The following is a 15,058-nucleotide window of genomic DNA, read 5'->3' on the forward strand; positions in this document are numbered from 1 at the left end:
TAGGAAAGAATTTGTGCTTTATGTGTGATGGTATAAACCATTTCATTTGAGCAGATAACCTCTTAATTACCTTACTTGGCCAACTCAGTGAGAGATAAAGACTGTTTTCAGGGCCCTGGCAGACAGTTTCCCCTTACTGCTGTCTAGTCATGGGCCAGTCACTTAGCTTCCTTCAGCCTTGACTTCCTTGTCTTGAAAATGGGCTTAATAGTACTTGCACCACCCAACTGAGACGTTTGTAGGATAAGGAAAGTACTTTGTAAGCTTAAAGCATCATATATATCTTATCATGACTAATAAGCACTAAACACTAGAAAACCTATTGAGCTTTTTAATTCTGTAAAGAAAACATTGGATGTAAAAATAATTACTTTTAACCTGACATAAAATAAACATCTGAAAAGCCCATGAAGCAGAAGAACCTGAGAGTTTTGTAATTTGCACGTTTGTTAAGAGAACATGAACAAGACATTGTCCATTCTTGTCCCTATTTAGCCTAAGTTGGTTTTTTGTGCAGGGTTGTCTTTAGTAACATGGTAAATGTATACATCATTCTTCATTCTCCAAGAGGATTTCCTAAAAAGAAAAATAAGCATTCTATACTTGAAACATGTTTGTCTTTACAGGGTCAAAGCCAGTGTTGCCATCATGATTGATAGAATATGATTTTATTTTTATCAGTATATTATGTGGTATCGTAGTAAATTTGACATCAGAGAATCTAGGTTCAAAATAAAAGTCTACTACTTAATACTTTTTTTTAACCCTTTCTGTCTTAGTAATAATTAAGACCTTAGAGATCATCTCATCCAATAGTTCTAAACCATGTGGGTCTATTAACTAGTTGCATTTAAAAAAAAAAAAACATTTTGATAACCATATTTTATTAATGTTGGTTTCCTTTGCAATCATGTATTTTCTTTTATATACTTAACAAACTTAATTCTGAGCAGGATTACATAGGTTTCATCAGGCTGCTTCAGGGTGGCGGTGGGATCCAGGGGTCCAGGTCCATGACACCCAAAAAAGATTTAAGAACTCTTTCTCTAATCCAATCCTATCATTTCACCTGTAAAAAGAGAGGATTGAATTAGATCTAGATAGACTCTTAATCTTATGATCATTAGCTGTGACTTCTACTTCTATTCTTGGCACTCCTTTCCTTCTAGAATTACCACAAATATTTACCATTTGAGAAATTAATGTGTGTTGGTGTCCCGTCCCGTCCCCCCCATCAATATCTTTTTTTCCTCTCTTTCCCATTGTTTGTGAGAAAACCTTATGAAAGTACAATGATGTATGATTATAAAGCAGTACATAAATATGTTATAATTATCCAAGACATGATACAATGCAGAGATTTTGAATTTGCAGCTCCCTTCAAGGCCTCAGTGCAGGGGAACCAGATTACAGCGTAATTGGGAAACGTTGAGCAAAAGAAGAAAAAATGCAATACAATAGAGTGGAGAGAGGGAGCACGGCCTACCTTAGAACTTTGGAGAATGTTCATGCTAGGGAGTAGGAAGAAGAAAACCTAGCAGAAGAGGCAGGGCTGGGTCAGAGAAATTGGAAAGCCAGAGAGCAGTGCAAGAGAGAACTTCCAAGAAAACAGGGTTAGTTGACAGATGCCACAAATAATGTTTTATAAAGACTGAATAAAAGTCATTAGACTAGAAAATTAATAGGCTATTGGGATCCTTGACGGATTGCAGCTTCATCAAAGTGGCGGAGAGGGAAACAAGCAAGGATTTGAAGAGTGTCTGGTGAGGCAGTGCAGGTAGACCATTCTTTCTGGAAGTGCGTGTAGCCACGGCAGAGAGGACAGAGAATGTGATCACTTAATGAGGTGATGTGGCTAAGAGTTTGTGATGTTTTTGTAGACCAGTTATGTTTGTAGGCTGAGTAGAAGAAGCAATGGATGATTTAAAAATATTGTTCTTAGTATCTATAAGATGTGCAATGCTCGTTGTGGTGTAGGGGTAACCCTGGATTCTCATAAGTTCTGCCAGTAGAGCACAAGTTCTGGAAGGCCCTCCTCGGGGAAGGTTACAGCCAAGCAACAGATGATAAATGTGTTGTCCAAGGACTAAAGGAAGGAAGTTCAGAAAGTCTCATCATGAGGTGAATACATTTTTTAAATATTACATAGATCTGTTTTATATACATTTGTATTATGTGCCTAAATACATCACTAGGTGATGCATTTTTTCGACTTCAGCAAATCATTGACTTGAGTCCCAAATCTCCTCAGGTGAAGAGGAATTCTTTTGCATCTTTGAAGGGAGGTTTCCATATGAATGAAAATCAGGGTCCTGGGACTTTTACAGAGAAGCTCAAGTCTCACAGAGTAATAAGGATGACTTCTGGTTATATGGTATTTGATTCAAAATGTAGTAGAGTAACCTTTTAAAGATGAGGTTTGGAAGGCCCCAGAGGACTATTTTTTGGCCCTAATTTTTAAGGGTTCCCTGAATCTCTTCTTCAGGTTTACTTAGAAAGATGAAAGAAAATCATTGTCCATAGTGGACATCAGTGCTTGCGCACATTAAACTTCAGTGTTCATTAGAAAACTATAGAGTTATGCCTCCAGAGATGGCTTGCTTTTGTCAAGATACAGAGATGAGACATAACATACATTAAGAGCAGCAGTAATTCACTTTGTGGCTTCACATTTGTGTCAGTCAGTTGATAAACATTTATTAAGCACCTACTGTGTGCCAGGCTCTGTCCCTCACTATTTTGTGGTTCACTTATTGCAGCTTCACTGTATCACAGGTTTATAAAAAATACATATCTAATTCTGTATCACAGAGTTTTTACTATATCGCAGTTTGGGCACTGATTGGCTCAGTGAATGTAGCATCGGTCTGTTTGCTCTCCTGCACAGTGTCCATCTGGTCAGCATCTCTCCTTGTCCACTTTGTATTGACGTCTGATCGTTGTACGTAGTGTTGCTCTATGGCATGTTTTTGTGAAGTTCTCATAAAAGTTTGAATTTATTTCAAGCCCTGTGGCATCCAAATGGTCTGTACCCTCTAAGGCTTCTGGCAGTGAGCCCAGGCACCAGAGGAAGATGCTTACCAGCAAAGAATAAGAAAATAAATAGAACGCCCCTACTTTGCGGATTTTCACCTAGTTGGGGGGGGTGGGGGGGAACTGCTCCTGGAATGTAACTCCCACAATAGGCCAGGGATCACTGTACACAAAACAAACTTCATTCAAGATAAATAGAAAATAGCATTGGAATTAAGGAGGGTTGGGAAAGACTTTCTATAGTTAGAAGGAAGGACGGAGAGTGCTCCAGACATAGGAGTCAGCCAGACAGAATTTCCAGAATTGATAGATTGAGGGTCTTGTTCAAATTAGAATGAAATGACCAGATGAGACAATATATGACATCTCAATGAAGCAATCACAGGTCCTGTCTCTGGATCTGACCATTCACTTAGTTCTCTCTAGCTAATTATAGTCTTATCCAGCCCCCATGTGCAATCTGTTATATAAGAATAACATGAGATAAGCTGCTTTGTTAAGATCCAGGTAAACCGGACAGCAAGGCAGCACAGTGGATTGAGAGCCAGGCCTAGAGATGGGTAGGTCCTGGGTTCAAATGTGGCCTCAGACACTTTCCAGCTGTGTGACTGGACAAATCAATTAACTCCAGTTGCCTAGTCCTTGCCGCTCTTCTACCTTGAAGTAGTATTGACTTAGTATTGATTCTAAGAAAGAAGCCATGGATTTTTTTTTTAAGAGGAAAGAAACAAGATATGTTTTTCTGATAAAGCTTTTTTGGCTCAATGATTATAAGATGTTTATACACACTATAGATGTTCACCACCTGCCTCTTTAATAATACTTTTATAATTTTGTCTGGAATTGATGTGAAGCTTAGTGAACTACATGTAGTTTGTAGACTCTATTCTCTTCCTCTTATATATGGAAGCTTTTGCCCATCCACAGGCCTTTGGTTCACTCTTGTTCTTAGAGTTCAAGGAATGTCAAGGGCATGTCAGAGTAAAAGGGAAGAGGGAAGAGAATGTAAGAGATTTATGAAACCAAGAAAACAGAAAAGAGTCCAGGTTAAGGAAGCCTTTGAATTTAGGGATATTGAGGATATTTTGTTTGACCCTGGAGGTAATAGGGAGCCACTGGATTTTACTGAGTTTGGAGGTAACATGGTCAGAAATGTACTTGAAAGGTCAGTTTAACAGCTGAATGGAGGATGGAATGAAGTAGGAAGAATGACAGCAGGGAGATGTAAAGATTAAAATTAATATCCAGTACTCCAAGTATTATATTTAATAATATTTATTAAGTATTTATCTTGCAATATAAGGAAGTAAGGCTAGCAAAAACCAAAAGCCGCTCCTCCCTCTTCCTCTAAATCAATACAGAGACCAGCCAGTATACTATTGTGATAGTCAGGATGTGAATTGATAGAGGGGCCTGTACCAGGGAGCAGAAGTGAAAGAAGAGAACATCCTGGGAAGTGTTAGAAAAGGCCTTGGCAGCAGGTTCGATATTTGGGAGAAGTGAGAGGAAGAGAGGAGTTAAAGTTGACAACAGGGTAGGAACGATTTCTATCCAACCTGGGAAGCAGATCATGAATCATGGAAGTTAGTCTCATGATATTTCTCTCTACTACTGCAATATCAAATTCCATCCATTCATGGATGGAAGACTTGAGCTCTAGTAATTTGATTTAATTGAAACTTAGCTTGTGCAAACTTGTAGAATCACTGTAGGAAGAATATCAGTGCACAGAAAAAGTTACCAGAAGAGTCACTCAGTAATTCATTGCGGGTAATATACATTGAATGTATTACCAAAACAGAGAGATTTTAAATTCAATATTTCATAGTTACATTATATGCCATTTCTAAAAACTGGAGACAAAGTGTCCAAAAATAGAAGAATCATTCAACAAAGTACTACTGTGATTACGTAATGGAATAGGATAGAATAGGAACTAGAACTTTTTATTTCTTTGATACATGGAAGTCCTAGTTGAGGAAATTCCTCTACTCATGCCAGTCAGCATCTTTTTTGCACTTTTTGAATTTGTATTTATTCTAGAGAATTACCTAAAGCACCGAGGGATTAGATGACTTGCTGAGGTTCACACAGCTAAGATGGATAAGAGACAGGATTTGAAAATGTTTGTATTTCTAGATAGGTGGCAGTTTGTTAGAATAGATTTGGGACAGGCCAGCCTCAGTCAGGAACCACTGTGTTCAAGTCCTGCCTCTGACAGTCTAGGTCAGTTACTTTTCCACATCCCAACCATCTTTCTGAAACAGTAAGGTAGAGAGCACAATTGATAACCCACAGTTTGTTAGGTAAGAGGAAATTGCCTACACTCTTGGATCACAGTCTCAGACCCCCAAAATCCGAGCACATCTCTTTGGAGAGACAACTTTCTGGTGGAACATTCAGCATTTCAGTCAACAGATTTTTATTGAACATCTCTTGAAATATATTAAAATCCCCACAGCACTGAAAAGAGGGACTAAGGTATCTGGTGTTTGTGTGACCCAAAGTAGGCTCCTCCTGGTAGCTGATTTAGTCTTCTCTGTAGGACTTGAATATAATTTTTTTTTAACACATTTCAGAAATTAGATGAGCATTGTCACTTGTGGGCATACAGATTTATTCTGCAAGTTGAATGAAAGGATTCTTTTTAAATGTACTACAATAGCCATAAATTTCAGTGGTAATTATTCTATTGATTTTTGAATAGCCAATTTTGTAACTCTTAAAAACCAGCGTCTTCTAGAAATGCTTAGATAATATTATTTCTCTTTTTGTTTCTCTAGGGCCTATTCCCTGGTGGATTCCAGTCAAGTGTCAACATTTCTGATTTCTATTCTCCTCATTGTCTATGGCAGCTTCAGGTAATGAACTTTCTAAAAAAATTTTTTTGCTAAGTTGGAAGGATGAATATTTTCTTTGTTATTTTTGTCATGCAAAACTTGTTGTAAGAGCAAACTATATACATAATCAAAACCCCAAAATAAAAGTATAAATACTCTAATGTGAAAGATGATTCCCACAGTTCTTTTTCTGGAGGTGGATAGCATTCCCTGTCATAAGTGTTTCAGGATTGTCCCACTTCATTGCATTGCTAAGAATAGCCACGTTTTCGCAGATAATCATCTAGTATTGCTGTTATAGTGTACAGTGTTCTCCCAGTTCTTTTTATTTCACCCTGCATCAGTTCCTGCAGATCTTTCCAACTTTTTCTGAAGTCATCTTGCCTATCATAGCACAACAGTATTCCATCACCAACATGTATCACAATTTATTCAGCCGTTCTCCAATTGATGAACATCCCCATGATTTTGAATTCTTTGCCACTGCAAAAAGAGCAGCTATAAATATTTTTGTCCAGGTAGGTCCTTTCCCCTTATTATGATCTCTTTGGGACACAGACCTACTAGTGATATTACTGGATCAAAGGGTATGTACAGTTTTATAGTCCTTTGGGGACAGTTCCAAATTGCCCTCCAGAATGGTTTTTGCCACATCCCATCCAATATTTACCACTTTACTGCCATGTTGACCAATTTGATAGGTGTAAGGTAGTGCCTCAGAGTTGTTTTAATTTGCATTTCTCTAATCAAGAGTGTTTTAGAACATTTTTTCATATAATTTTTTATAGTCTTGATTTCTTCATTTGAAAATTGCTTGTTCGTATCCTTTGACTATTTCTTTTTGGGGAAATAGCTTATAAATTTGACTTAGTTCTCCATAAATTTGATAAATTAAACCTTTATCAGAGGCATTTGTCAGACACAAAATTTTTTTCCCAGTTGTTTCCTTTCTAATCTTAGATATATTCATTTTGTTTGTACAAAAGCTTTTTAATTTAACATAATCAAAATTATTCATTTTATATCATAATACTCTCTATCTCTTGTTTGGTCATAAATTCTTCCCTTCTCTAAAGATCTGTCAGGTAAATTAGTCTGTGTTCCCCTAATTTAGTTGTAGTATCTAAATCATATCCATTTTGATCTTATCTTGGTATAGGGCAGTGATGGCAAACCTTTTAGAGATGGATGTGCCAGGCCCCACCCCCATCCCCCATTGAATGTTGTGTCCTGCTGGGGGCTGCCTCCCCCCACTTCATCTGCAGTAACCCACCCCCACCCCCCCACCCCCCCGACAGGAGATAGCATTCCCTTCCAGTTATGTTAGCTATTCTCCAACCCCACCACAGGAATCACTTTTACCACAGACTCAAGAGGCTGCTGTTTGAGCTGCACCCTCCTGCATCATGTGAGCCCTTGCCCCAGATGGGAGGGAGGAAGCTCCCATTGGGCTGCTGGGCAGGGTGGAGGGTGAAGTGAGGAATGAAGTGAAGAAGTCAGGCACAGGGAGAGGAGGAAGGGAGCAGCTCTACCCTGAGTCCCTCTGGCTTTCTAGTAAGGAAGTCTGGGGAGGGTGGTATGCATGCATGCCATCTTTGGCATCTGTGCCATAGCTTCACCAACACTGGTATAGAGTGTAAGATATTGGTCTGTACCTAGCTTCTGCCAGACTGTTTTCCAATTTTCCCAGAAGTTTTTGTTAAATAGTGAGTTTTTATCTAGGATCTCTGGGTTTATCAAACACTAGGTGGGATGAATATTTTCCATGGAAATGAGGATTAAGCAAATTGTTAGGTCTTCTAAGTAGAACATCAGGATCTTCCAGGCCTCATCAGATACTCAGGATAGAGTATCAAGGACCTCAGTCCTGGCTTAGGTTGTAGCACTACACTCTCTTCCAACTCTTCCCTATGTTGGACTTCCCCAAGTATACAAGAGGTCTGGTCGTTTTTCTGGGCTTCAGCCTGAATTTCTCTGTGGTCCTAAAGTGGAAGAATTTTTTTTGTAGTTTCTTGTAATTTCTCACTCATTATTGGATCTGCTATGAACTTCAGAGTGTTGCTAGAGTAGACATATCAGACCAAGACAGCAACTCTCCTGTTTAATCCTAGTTTCCCCAAATATATCAGTATATTATTAGTCAGTAGGTACAAATCTCACAGAGACCAGTAGTTAAATTAGTGTGTGTAAATTTGGCTTAAGAACTGCAATTCTTAGTATAAGCCAACCAATTATCTGCCTCTTGGCCACCATCACTGTGAAAGCAGAATAAAGCTGCAAAGGACCATTTTACATTTTTGTTTCATTGGTTGCCACGGCCAAAACCTGCACACAACCCTGCCTGCACTCCTAGCTCTCCTACTGTGGAGGATCCTCTTTATGCAAAGCTGAGCTGTCTGCGGGACCTTGATACTGTGTATTGGTTCTAAGGCAGAAAAGTGGTAAGGACTAGGCGATGGGGATTGTGTCCAGGGTCATGCAGCCAGGAAGTGTCTGAGGCCAGATTTGAACCCAGGACCTCCCATCTCTAGTCTGGCTCTCAATCCATTGAGGCACCTGGCTGCCCCCCTTGTTATATTTTTTAGGGTGAAAACTTGTCTATCTCCAGTGGTGGTGGGGAATGGATGGAAATGACAAGCAACACCTGAGAAATTTAAATTAGCAGGTTTTTTGTTTTTCTAAGATTGGTATACAAAAGATGGTGTTCATCTGCTTCTAGAATTAAAGAGAATGTAAAACCAAATTCATTGTCTAAAATATAAACTATCTCTGCTATAACCGTGTCTCCTTGTCTGATAGCAGGAGCCCTGAACTTGGAATCATGAGAGATGGAGACTTGGCAAGTAATGAGTAGGGCAAACAATGGAGCTTCTTGGAATTTCAGTTTCCTCATCTCTAAACTAACAACTGTAATGTTGATCTTTGTTGGGTGCTTCATCAAACTAAAATGTTCCCAGAAGGTCAACTACTGTTCATTTTTCTTTAATGAACTGTGAAGAAATTAGGAATAGAAGGAAAATAGAGTAGTAAATTAAGTAGTGAGAGATTAGCATGAGAGAAGAGTCTTTGATGCCGTGGTAACTAAATCCAATGAGACTGGCATGTGAGAAAACTACAGACACTAGCAGCGTTGTTCTGAGATTCTGAAATTTAATTCAGTTTCCCACTGATCAATTAAGTAACTAATTGACAATAGGAAACCATAAGAATAGGCACATTACATTACAAAGGAATTTGTGCTTGATTGTCATGAATACTGTGAGGGCATCAGTGCCCCTATACACTCTGGCCTCTGGAGTCTAGAAGTTGTCCCTCAGTTCTATCTGACTGTGTGACTCCATTGAGTGTTTTCTTGGCAAAGATACTGGAAGGGTTTGCTATTTTCTTCTGCATCTCATTTGACAGATGAGAAAACTGAGGCAAACAGGATTAAGTGACTTGTCCAGATTCACACAGGTAGTACATGTTTGAGGCCACATTCAAACTCTTAAAGATGAGTCTTCCTGGCAATCTATGCTAGTTGCCTCATTTAATTTATACTTCTCTAATAGATAGGGATTCTAAGTGATTTTTTCATATAACTATAGAGAGCCTGACTTTCTTCTCTTGAGTGAAGTGACTTACCTATGGTCACACAGCTAAGAAATGTTTGAGGCCAGATTTGAATTCATGAAGAGGAGTCTTCTTCATTCTAACTCATTCTGAGTTAGCTAGCTACCCTGAATTGGGAAGACCTGGATTCAATTCTTGCCTCTTACTCTGTGAACCTAACTTCTTAGTGCCCCAGGAAATTCCCTAAGGCTATAAGGCCATAATTTGCACCCTCCTGTTAAAATCATAGTTCTGTTTTTGTTTTTCCTTGTTTGTTAAAGAATGATGCTATGATTTTCAAGAAGACTGGGTAAAAAAAAATAACTGGACCTAATGAGGCCCTTAAAAAATACACATGTCACAGAATGTGAGAGTTAGAAGGAATGTCTGGGGCCACTGAGTCAAACACATACACCCAAGGAATTCCCACTATAGAAACATGACAAGCATTCATCCAGCCTCTGCTTGAAGGAAGTGGGGAGCCCATCACCTCTTAAGGTAGCACTAGTGCTTAGGAAGTTTTTCCTAATAGCAAGTATAAATTTTCCTCTTTGTAACTCTACCCCCACCCCTGCTCCTAGTTCTTACCTGAGCAGGACAGATTTGTTACCTCCCCAGTCCTGGACTTTTAATGCTCTTCTGACCATGTGCAACCTAACTTTTGCCTGAAGACTCATCATCTTCAACTTCCAGTCCACTAAGGGCTCCAGGTCTTTTTCAGGACAACTGCTCTCTCACTTCGACTTGTGAAGTGATTTTTTTTTTTTTTTGGTACCCATTATAAGACTTTGCACTCATCCCTCTTCATCCTGTTTGATTCAGCCCAGAACTAGTTCTACCAGAGTCCTTCTGGATCCTGACTCTTGGCATCCACAATATGATGAAAGCACCATCTAGGTCTTGATTCACATCATTGATACAAATGTTAAAGAGCACAAAGACAGGCACAGATCCTGCATCTTAGGAGAGATGGAATAAGTAATGCCTAGTGGGGATGTGGGGAGAATGGGAAGCACTCAGCATCAAGGTAATGGTGCTCCAGTGTTTCTTCAAGGACATATTGCAGATTTCTCTCTAAATAGTGTGTGTTAAGGCATCACAGAGCAGGAAGATAAATAGATTCATTCTTATTTTTAAAAGCAGATCCTCAAGAAACTAGATCCTACTAGATAATTAGTTTTATCTATTAGACCAGCGGTTGGTGAACTACAGCTTGCCAATTACCTGCTTACAAGCTAAGAGAGGTTTTTATATTTTTCAATAAAGTTTTATTGTATTTTAAAATGTAAAAACACTTTTTAGCAAAAGGACCTACAGAAACTGGCTTGCTGACCCTCTTATTAGGCTATAAGACACAGAACTTTATCTTTCTGAGACCATATCTCTATATCTCACTGGCCACTCGTGGAGCTGGGTGTCCCTCCTGGTCACTTTTCTAACTTGAATCAGCCTTGTGACCTTCCCTTCCAAGGGACTTGCCCACCCTTCCTCTTCTGCCCATATGTGCCAAGTTTAGTGGGAAATTAGATCTATAACTTCTGAATTCCAGGGATCTGGAGACAAAAAATCAAGACCTCTTTCTTTATGTTCACCGAAATTCTCTAGGGGAGCTTTTATGACAACATGAAGAAAATTACTATTTCGTTAGCATAGGCATTATTTCATGGGTTAATCATTGATGGATTTTTTGCATATTTTAACTAATGTATTTTAACTTGGTCTTGCTGTATTTTAAGAACTAAGCCTTCTCTTTGCCCTTATTTTCTCTAAAGACTGTTGATCATTTGTTTTGTGACAATGTTACAGATACAAAGGTATGAAAGAAAAGAATACAAAAATCCCCCCTGTGCTATTGCATGCTCCACCATGCCTGACCAAACAGAACTGTACAGAAAAAAAACTCTATGTATAAAAAGTTTTATTTTTTCATTTAATAAAAAATATATCCATTTGCAAATTTATTAAAAACTTAATGAAAGATGAAGCATGCTTTCTGAATTGAATAAATGTGAACATTTTCTTTAATGTAACTTTCATTAAATTCCACAAAATTATTATCTAGTTCTTTGGAATTTTTAAAATAATTTTGCTTGTTTTGTAAATATCCTAAAAAGTTTTACCTCTTTATGGTAAAAATATTAGTGAGTTTGAAAGTTTAAAGAGAAAACTTGGTTGGAAGAAAAAAATTTTAGTTTTTTTAATTCTATTTTTAAAGGAATGCCTGCCTCATTGAGGATGATTATTGCAATGCTAAAATTAAATATATTTATAATTATGCATGCACTGGAAGAAAGGAATAGCTAGTTGTGCTAACTTCATTTGCTAGAGAGAAGGTTGAATAAGTCAATAAAAGAGAAATTTCAAATGAGGATTTTTGCTTTGTTTTGCTAAATCCTGGCATCTTGCTTTGAAATAATGCCCTGAATGCCCTCTGTTTTCTGAACATTCTAAGAGTGTTATGACACAACTATCCTTATTCCTAAAAATTTAAACCTTCCTTGTAGATGAAAAAGGAGAGTGCATATACTTTCCAGGTTCTGAGCAGCTAACGTGTATATGAAATCAAAAAAGGTGTTCCAATATTCTCAAATACTGTCACATTTATAAAGCTTAGAATTTAGCAAATTGCATCCCTTTTCTCCTTCCCTGACTCATTGTTCTTGTAGTTCAGTTTATAGTTTGACATTTATAGAGAAATATGGAATACCTCCTGGTGTGAAAACATTTCTTAGAAAAAAAAAGATGTGCTCAAAGCTTGTTTTCTTATTTATGAGGTCACAAAAAATACTACATGGAACACACAAAGGTTTTGTAAGAATATCAGATGAAAAGATAGAGGAAAAAATATATCTGATGAAGCCAAAAGGATGCACTATTTGTCAATTCACTGAGGTCTAGCCTGCTGTCAGAAGCCTGGGACCCAGCTGACAAAAGGTTCAGAAACCACAGATGCTCTGAAAATATATGCCCTGATCATTTCAAGTTGACCTTATTTGTTTTTGCCTTCTTCAGCCCCCATCTCCATAAGATTGTGGAGATGAAGTAGAAAGAGCCCAGGTTCTCAAGATGAATTGGGTTCAAATTTCCTAGCTCTGATCCTTGAGACCTAGTACCCACACAGATGGAGAAGTGCTTATGCTGGCCCTTAACCCTCCCCAGGCTTCTATTTCCTCATTGGTTATCTATCCTAAATGACCACTGATGTAGCTGGCTAAAATAAGTGTACCCACCCTTCCTTCCTCTCCTCCACCATCCCATCCCCAATACCTTTGCACATTGAATAACATGTCATTCTGGTCTCTCTGATGTAGGTTTATGGTTGCCATTTCAGAGACAGTGGTCATTTTGGTGAAAGCACTGTTAAGATATTCTAATTATATCATCACACCATATTTTATATCTCTTTTTCCTAAATTTTCCATTTCAGGTAATTAGTCCATTGTTCTAAAGTGACAGCCAAATTTCTTTCACAATAAATTTTCCATCATTTTTTCTTTTCTTTTCTTTTTTTTAATTATAACCCTTACCTTCCATCTTGGAATCAATACTGGGTGTTGGTTCCAAGGCAAAAGAGTGGTAAGGGCTAGGCAATGGGGGTGAAGTGACCTGCCCAAGGTCACACAGCCAGGGAGTGTCTGACGTCAAATTTGAACCCAGGACCTCCCATCTCTGGGCCTGGCTCTCAATCCACTGGGCTACCCAGCTGCGCCCCCCCCCCTTTTTTTTTCACTCTTAAGCACTTTATAAACATTTTGATACAGGCCTTCTATGAAGCCATTGGCAACCAGGAGAATTTATTTATGTATTTCTTCATTTAAAGACAATGACTCAAGATTGAAATTAGAGTGTATTTTGTGGGTGGAATATGCCAATCACTTAGTCAGTTCCTTGGCCCTTACTTTAACCTAAGGAATGATTTTCTTAAGGCAGGTTGGCGATTGCCCAGTTGCTTCCCTGAACTTGGCTTGCTAAATATTTGTTGGTTAATGTAAAATATTTTCCAGAATTCTGCCACTCTGAAAGACAGAGGAAGCAGTGCACACTTTGGTGAATGATGTTTCCAAAGGTGACTTGCTAGCTAACCTGTAGACTTTTGTCTGTTTCTCAGTTGTATGGCCCTTGTCCTCCTACCTTCTTCCCCCCCCCCAAAAAAAAAATGTTTAGTTCCTAGAAGGTCATAAGATTTCAAATCTAAAGCAGAGTTTGTGATCTTTAAAAAAAATTGCAGAGGAAATTGAGAAATGTGTATTAGTTCATTGACATTTCCATATATGACAGGGAATTGTATTTTGGAAAGGAAAAATAGTGGGAGCAAGGGGAGAATCTTAGGATCATGAATTTAAAACTGGAATGGCCCTGAGAGATCATCCAGTCCAACCCCTGTATTTGATGGGTGAGGCCACAGAACTAAGTAATTTGTTTAGGACTGTGCAGTTCATCAGAGAGGGAGTATCTGAACGCAGGTCCTCCTGAGTGCACTCCATCCAACTCTCCACTTCCTCCAAGACACCTGTCCTTCATTTGTCATAGAATAGAGATGTAAAAAAGCAGTCTTTCCTAGTAGGAGAAATTGCTGTTTCTCATTTGTTTTATCAGTTGTGTCCAACTCTTTGTGACCCCATTTGGGGTTTTCTTTGGCAAAGATGCTGGAGTGGTTTGCCATTTTCTTTTCCAGCTCATTTCACAGAGGAGGAAATTGAATCAAACAGGGTGAAGTAACTTGCCCAGGACTGCCCAGCTAGCAAGTGTCTGAGGTTGGATTTAAACTCACAAAAAGGAGTCTCCCTGACTCCAGACCTGGCCCTCTATCCAATGCTCCACCTAGCTAATTTTGAATTTTCTTAATTTAAATTTTTTGGTTTACTTGTTGGGTTTCCATTCTTAATTCTTAGAGGGCCATACTCAAAGAGCTACCAGGTAGGAATTTAATACATGCTTATTGTTGCCTTCCCCTTATAAGTTTTCTTTTGGTTCAATTTCACTTAGTGTCAATTCATCCACATCTTTCCCTGTCTCTTTGATACTATTTTTTCCTCATTTTTTTAGCACAATAGTATTTCATTACATCTATGAACCACAGTTTGTTCAAACATTCCCAGTTTAAGGGTAAGTTTCTCATTTGGTTTTGCCAACACAAAAAGAGATGCTATAAATATTTTTGCCAGTCCAATGGTATGCAGTGGAACCTTCGAATTGCTTTAATTTTTGTTGTTGTCATTCAGTTGTTTTTTTGGTCATATCTGACTCTTCTTAACCCTTTTGGGGATTTTCTTAGCAAAGCTACTGGAGGGGTGTGCCATTTCCTTCTCCAGTTCATTTGACAGATGAGGAAACTGAGGCATACAGGATTAAGTGACTTGCCCAGAGTCACACAGGTAGTACATGTTTGAGGCCACATTCAAACTCTTAAAGATGACTCCTAGGCTGGCACTCTATGCTAATTGCCTCATTTAATTTATACCTCTCTAATTGTTAGAGATTCTAAGTAATTTTTTCATATAACTATAGAGAGCCTGACTTTCTTCTCTTGAGAAATACCTGTCCATATTATTAGATAGGGAATGGCTTTTATTCTTATAAATTTCAATCAGTTC

General features: G+C 38.4%; 1 protein-coding gene across 2 annotated transcripts in view; it reads left to right on the forward strand.

The window, feature by feature from the left end:
* Positions 1-15,058, forward strand: part of SPPL3 (signal peptide peptidase like 3) — a 138,466-nt gene that overhangs the window by 76,348 nt on the left and 47,060 nt on the right. For both annotated transcript variants that reach the window (XM_016432443.2, XM_007489976.2), the window contains exon 2: positions 5,817-5,894. In XM_016432443.2, coding sequence (XP_016287929.1) covers positions 5,817-5,894 — 78 coding nt within the window. The remainder of the gene's footprint in view (positions 1-5,816; positions 5,895-15,058) is intronic.

The sequence above is a fragment of the Monodelphis domestica genome, chromosome 3 (genome assembly GCF_027887165.1).
Source record: "Monodelphis domestica isolate mMonDom1 chromosome 3, mMonDom1.pri, whole genome shotgun sequence".
NCBI lineage: Eukaryota > Metazoa > Chordata > Mammalia > Didelphimorphia > Didelphidae > Monodelphis > Monodelphis domestica.